Source organism: Tachysurus fulvidraco, chromosome 12 (assembly GCF_022655615.1).
Source record: "Tachysurus fulvidraco isolate hzauxx_2018 chromosome 12, HZAU_PFXX_2.0, whole genome shotgun sequence".
Lineage (NCBI taxonomy): Eukaryota > Metazoa > Chordata > Actinopteri > Siluriformes > Bagridae > Tachysurus > Tachysurus fulvidraco.
Window position 1 is genome coordinate 1,575,831 of NC_062529.1, and position 7,163 is coordinate 1,582,993.

Genomic DNA, 7,163 nt, shown 5'->3' on the forward strand with positions numbered 1-7,163 from the left:
TCCCTCGTTCCTGAAAAGGTAAACGTGGTACATGTTAAGAAATCTTTTACTTTAATAAAGGAAATGATTTGGCGCTAAAGAAGCTTTAACGTAAACGATACCCAATAAACGTGGGCTTTTATGTTAACGTCCCGGAGACGAGGAAAGTATTTTTCGGTATCTTTAATTAATCCTAACACTTTTTAGAAAGCATCAGATCTCAGATAGAGCGGGACAGAACCCACATCCTGAAGATTCGACACCGTGATTGGCTACGACATGAAAACTGTAGTGAATTAGCATCAAAACCTTTTTTAGCACGGACGTCTGTATGATTTTAAAAGATCCGTCGCTTTACCTTTGCTGCAGAATCGGCCGATGTACTCCGTCTTGGAACAGTCGCATAGCGGTTCCCCGTCAACAAGGGAGCAAATCCCTCCATTCTCACACGGGTTCTCAGTGCAGACGCCCTCCGTGTTCATTCGGACCCTCTGGCTGCTAAGCAGTGTAGGCTCCTTGTTGCCATATTTCAGGTCCCTGATAACTCCTTTAAAAGGCGGCAGGTCCTTGGCGGTGGGTAAGGTCAGGGCAGAGGGTCGAATGTCCTGGGGGACTCCGCCCAGGAAGAGGTCACTAACGATCTTCATGTACTGCCTCTGAGGTCGCACCTCGTCGGCCTTGCTGTCTCCGTCCACGCCCAGCACCGTCCGCAGGTTGGATCTGCTCACGGTGACCGAGTGCCAGCTGCTGTCGTTGACCCGTTTACCCGAAACCAGCGTGGTCTCAGCACAGTCGATGCTGAACCTCAGCTGCAGCTTCCCCTCCACCACCATCATCTGCAGGAAGTCACAGTAGCCACCATCATCAAAGTACAAGATCAACGAGGTGGACACGTCCGTTTTGATCCTGAAGCTGAGGTCACTTCTGGTGCTGGCGTCCCAGCGGAGAAAACGGGCCCACTGTCCTCGAGCTCCCAGAAATTCCAAACCCAAGCAGGAGCCGAGCACAGTACTGAGCAGCAGCTGCAGCTGGACCGGGTATCTGAGCAGAGTCATGGTGAAAGTGCTGGAAGTTTTAAGGGGGGTTTATAATCCTGTGCAATAGGAAAGCATTGAAAAAATAGCTTTGGTTCAAAGGTCCGTATATCCAAAGTACATCCCAGTGTACGTGTAAAAGATTTGTTTAATACGGGACACTGACGTCAAAGAGCAGAGAAGGTAAAATCCTTAAAAAGTGAACGGAGGACAATAGAGATGGAGAACAGTCTTAAGTAACAGTCATAAGGCCAGTTTTGTTGAACAGTCTGATTTCTGTCAGAGGACAGTTTTATTTGTCATAAATGACGGCACAGATACGTGAAATCAAATCAGGAGGCGGGGTTTTCCCTCCAAAAAAAAATATGAAGAACTCTGGTCCCACTATGGTCGTTTTTTAACCTTAGAGGAAAACACGTTCATGTTGACTTGTGGGTATCGTCGTCCAGCGTAGAGATCGTATTCCCAGGATTCTCGCTGTCAAAACAAAAGAGCATTACATTTCAAACTAAACAAATAAATCTCCCTTATAAATATACGAGCGCAGGATCAGAATTTTAGATCTAACTCGCTCTGACATGTTCTGAAGTGATCTGGTGTCATTTAATGCGTTCAATCATTCAAACAACAGATTCAATCATTCAGTTCACTCCCTTCTGCGATTTTATTCCTCACACGTGCCCAAGATGTCCAGCGTTATCGGTCATCTGGTGGGTAAATTACCTTAATTACACTCGTGCCAAACTCCAGGAGTACAGCATTAGACCTGATTTATCTGAAGAAAACTCTGGATGGTCTCCAGGAAGAAGAACGCAGGAAGATATATATATACGTTTAAAAAGTGATCGGTGCAAAACATTTTTAAATGATGACTTTGTTTTAAATATCTATAGGTGTTAATAGAAGGGAAAGAAATAGCAATAATTATGAAGAATAGAAGAATTTCTGAAGCGAGATATACAGTTATGGTCATATTGCAGCATTTATAGGTTTAGATCCTTGCAAATATCTGATTTTTTTTTCAATAATGAACTGTAAAATTAAATAAATTAATTAATTAATTAATTAATTAATTAATTAATAAAACTAGAAGGTACAATAGATATCTGATTACAAAGAATTAAATAATTATCTATATTTATGGTATTTGGCAGACACCTTTATCCAGAGTGAATTATTATATAAATATTATTGTATTTGAGTATATTGTATATTACAGATATAAGTGCAGGTCCTTGTTTATCTTGTGTATCAAAAAGAATCTGTTTTATGTTTTATAATACACACACACACATGATGTGTGTGTGTGTGTGTGTGTGTGTGTGTGTGTGTGTGTGTGTGTGTGTGTGTGTGTGTGTGTGTGTGTGTGTGTGTGTGTGTGTGTGTGTTTTATACATTACATTTCTAGATTTTTAGAATGTGTTATATGTTTAATAAAAGATAAAAATTCTGATTACTATTAAATATATATAAATACATATTTGTGTGTGTGTGTGTGTGTGTGTGTGTGTGTGTGTGTGTGTGTGTGTGTGTGTGTGTGTGTGTGTGTGTGTGTGTGTGTGTGTGTGTGTGTGTTATAAATTATATCTGGTGCTCTATAGCTTTTCTATGTATCTGTGTATGTTTTCATAAAAATATATTTAATAAAATCTCTAGATTTTAATTCTAAAAATGCTCTTTTAACAGCTGTGGGAAAATTCCTGTTAATCCAGTCATCATCTAAGAAACTCTTTACTGGTAATAATCGACAGCGTTTATTGCACGTCACCAACATCCGCCCGGCATTATGTCGGACCTTCGGTGCGTCTAGAAGCAGCACCTGCTTTCTTTTAACGTGAGCCCATGAAGATGAATAGGCTCGGATTACATAGCAGCATGTGAGGTGTAACCTAATAGGCGTCTAATATTTCCTGTGTGACTGCCAGGAGCGCAGGTAGCAGGTACAGCTGGACAATAGGTTTTTTTTGTAGAGGCGCACAATTGCAATGAAGCAGAAACACAATGCGTACAAACGCACAGCTGCCTGGTGAGCAGGCCAAGAGAGTGAGCCAGCAAAAGAGCTGCCTGCTAATAACAGATACTCCATATTGGCTCATGGCTACATCTCAAAATGTACTTGTGTGTGTGTGTGTGTGTGTGTGTGTGTGTGTGTGTGTGTGTGTGTGTGTGTGTGTGTGTGTGTGTGTGTGTGTGTGTGTGTGTTCTGCTTTTTTTGTCAAGCAAGGGCCTGTAGTCTGTGAAGAGGAGGAGGAGGGAGGTGAAAAGGCTAAATTGCACACATCATTGTCCTCATTGATATGTGAACGTCGTGCCCGAGTGACTACGCCACACACCACCACACACAAAAAAGGGGAAAAAAAAAGGTCATGCGTTTAGATCCACTTCAAGGAGGAGACTGAAAGGGGAGGATGAACGATGATGAGCAACCCGAGCTGCATTAATGACAGCGATTCTGCTCGTTCATTACACGCCCAAGCCACAAATTTCACTCCAAATTTAGAATCGGCCAGAACGCACGGTCAGGAAGGATGACCTCAACGATAAACGTTCACATCCACACCGCATTCCTCTGTCGTTTCTGTGCTTCCGGTCGACGATCCGAGGAAGTTCGAGGGTGCATACCTGCACCCAATGAGGCTTTCCCAGACGACCAAAAAAAATAAATAAATAAATAAATAAAATGCTGAGATTGAGACACCGCCAGCATCGCCACCGAGCCCACTGCAGCCCTCTGCGCCAATCACCTCCTGCATTACATCACCCTCCAAATGCACCACCGCCGCCCCCCTCTCCAAGACACACACCATCAGAGCCATCAGCTCAAAATCATTAACGCAGGATTAACGCGGTCACCTCATGGTACGCTTGCACCACTGTGGTAAAAGGTGCCAAAGGTGTTGGGTGTGTGTAGCCAAAATGACAAAAACATCACGTCACACTGCAGTCGTTTTTTTTTTGTGTCCTTATACATGTCACAACATTTTACTTTTTTTTTCCTTTCTCCATCAGCAGCATTCATTTATTTTATTTTCTGATTCAATTTTTTCGTCATCGTGGAAAAAAGTCCTTAAAAATATAATAATAATAATAATAATAATAATAATAATAATAATAATAATAATAATAATAATAATAATAATAATGCACTTCTACATTTTAATCTTGCAAAATCATTTAAGAAATCATCCCCTGCACAATTTATGATCATAAAGAAATTCGTTCGGAAGACATTTTTAAATCAAGAAAAATAACGCAGGGTAACTGATTCTGTCTTCATTACAATGGTTCGAATGCACCAACCGGAGAGGTGTGTGTGTGTGGTGGTGGTGTTGGAGGGTCCTTAATTTCCATGTTTCCTCTTTATGCACAGATAAAAATCCATACATGACGCATGTGCGTAAAGACTTTAATTTTCCGTTTGAATAAAAATAATAATAAGCGATGCGACATTTCGGGTCTAATTCAAGCGTGTCGGCTTTTCTGTGTAAAAACACAAAATACAGATAAAGATACAAATAAAATGCATCTCGATTCAATTCGTTTCTGAAGACTACGTGAGATCCTGCTAAGAAATAGCACGCAAATGCACAATAACGCTTGTAATTTGCTAAAGCAGTGGAGAAAAGGGAGAGAAGGGATTTTTTTAGAGGTCACTGCGTAAAACCAAAGTCGCATGTGAATTCATTAGGACTACGGAAATGAATAATATCTCATAAATTGCGCTAGAAAAGAAATAAAAATGAAAAAAAAAATCAACAAACAGCAAAAACATACGTTCCTTTTATGTTTTATCTTATTACATGTTGTATTTTGTATTGCACCAAAAAAAACGGATATCAGGCGCTAAAACTGCGGCTTTTAGCCTCAAAGAATTTCTTTTTATGTCGTCATTATTTTTTAAGTTATAATTATTCGTCTTTTCTTGCTTTATAGCCCATGTTCTTATCAAGCACATTTATCCAGATCGTGCTCAGTCTGTGGTGGTGAGATTACAGCTTAATGGGCCTGGTTTCTCCGCAGGGTTTGGAGGTGAAGAAAAAAAAAAAGGAAAGAAAAGAAAATCCCCTTCTGCTCGAAGCCTGATTATTTCCAAAAGCCGCTCAAACGCATGGTTTAAAAAATACGCATTTAAAAGACACTGAATTTGATAGAAACGTGTCTGTGTAGATTTGTGCATGTTTAACACGTTTGATTTTGCAGAACGGAACGGAAAAAAAACATCGCATTTGAGCTCAAACCTATTTGCGGGTGATGAATTTCATATTTTGAAATTACTGCTGAAATTGCAGTATATTTCCATGCTGTTTATTTTACATGCGTGTTTTTAATTAACCTCAAACTGATTCATTTATTTCCACAAATTCAACAGAAATGAACACATCGGAATCGAAACGTTTGCATTTATTTTATTCTGATTGGTAAATTGAGATAAAAAAAATATTTTAATTAAAAGCGGCTTGCTGTTAGAATAAAATATAAGGACGATTGGGCTAAAATATTAATATCAGATTCGCCTAAATTAAATCTAAACGAAAAAATTAAAGGAGTGTTTAATCAGACGGAGTGTTTCGGGATGTGTATGTGTGTGTGTGTGTGTGTGTGTGTGTGTGTGTGTGTGTGTGTGTGTGTGTGTGTGTGTGTGTGTGTGTGTGTGTCTCTACATGAACCTCATCCTGTATGGCGTGTGATCAGACTGAAACCTGAATTTAGAGATTCATTATTCAGGGACTACTTTAGAGATTATAACACATACATTAATAAAAAAAATAAATAAAAATGGATATATAGTTAAAAAAATAAACACAAATTATACACATCATTGATATTCATTCTGCTGATAGAGGGTTATGTTGTATTTTGTTTTATTTGAATGAAAGCTAATAACCAGACAAGGCCCTTATGTAATTTACTAATAAACTCGGGGTCATGGGTTTGTTTTAATTATCATTAGAATTCCTAGAATTAACAAACAGTTATGTAATAATTCATAATAATAATTCTAGATGTATTACAGGCTTATAATAAGGTGTTATAATTCTTTAAACAGCAGAAAAAACAAAACTATCTATATTCTGTTATACTGTATTGCTATATCAAGCTGCACGGTTGGGATTTTGTGCCTACCGTGTCTCGGAGGTGTGTGTATCTGTGTGTGTGTGTGTGTGTGTGTGTGTGTGTGTGTGTGTGTGTGTGTGTGTGTGTGTGTGTGTGTGAGAGAGAGAGAGAGAGAGAGAGAGAGAGAGAGAGAGAGAGAGAGAGAGAGAGAGAGAGAGAGAGAGAGCGCTTTGGATTATCGGCTAACACGACGAGCTTTCTATCACTCGAATCAAATTCTAGTCAATCAAACATTTATTTTATATATAAAAAACTCGAATCGCGCGCTCATGTTATCCCAGAAACTCGTAACACGCGCGTTCGTGCTCATCGCCAACTCGTTTCCGCGGCACTAAGAGAGTCAAAGACCTGTCCACTATTCAGTGCTGAAACTTGGAGCTTCTCCGCGCGCCGCCCGGGTGTATATAGGTGTATGTGTGTGTATACATATGTGTGTATATGTGTGTATACATATGTGTGTGTGTGTGTGTGTGTGTGTGTGTGTGTGTGTGTGTGTGTGTGTGTGTGTGTGTGTGTGTGTGTGTAGACTATTAAAAAAGAAAAGAAGCAAAAAGGACAAACGACTGACCTCAGATTCCACCGGAAAGATGTCAAAGCATAATAATCCGCATGAGATTCCCGAATGGATCCTTCGTTTGTATTTGTATCTTCCTTGTTTTCCTGTTCTGGGTTCACTTCATCGGTAAGAGGAAACGCGGCGGTGATGTGAAGGGGATTTGGACCCGTGTGAAGCTCCGGTGCCACTGACTGATGGGCGATCCCGAGATTTCCACACACGCACGCACGGACGCACGCACGCACGCACGACGCGCGACGCACGACGCACACACATACACACACACTCGTGTTGCGCGCGCGGCTCCGCCCCTTCTCTCGTTGCCAAACTCTCCATTTAAAGGTGTATTCGGTATCCGAAAGAAAGTGTGAGTGTGTGCAAATGTTTTTCGTCGATTACATGATTAATCTGCATTTCATAACGGCATACACTTTCATGTCCCTTCATACATTTTACACCATAAATTAAAGGCGACAAAG

The 7,163-nt window shown here is 40.3% G+C and overlaps 1 protein-coding gene across 27 annotated transcripts in view; it reads right to left on the minus strand.

The window, feature by feature from the left end:
* nrxn3a (neurexin 3a) overlaps positions 1-6,917 on the minus strand; it is a 271,775-nt gene extending 264,858 nt beyond the window's left edge. For 18 of the 27 annotated variants that reach the window (XR_007144532.1, XR_007144531.1, XR_007144530.1 and 15 more), the window contains exons 1-2: positions 6,697-6,916; positions 338-1,490 (exon numbers count right to left, since the gene is read on the minus strand). Coding sequence is in view for 23 of the 27 variants with exons in the window: in XM_047821614.1 (XP_047677570.1) it covers positions 338-1,034 (697 nt within the window). In the remaining 4 variants the exon portion in view is untranslated. Of the gene's footprint in view, positions 1-337; positions 1,491-6,696 lie in introns of all 27 variants that reach the window. The other 9 variants (XM_047821599.1, XM_047821603.1, XM_047821595.1 and 6 more) reach the window with 1 other exon arrangement.
* Positions 6,918-7,163: the final 246 nt, after the last annotated feature.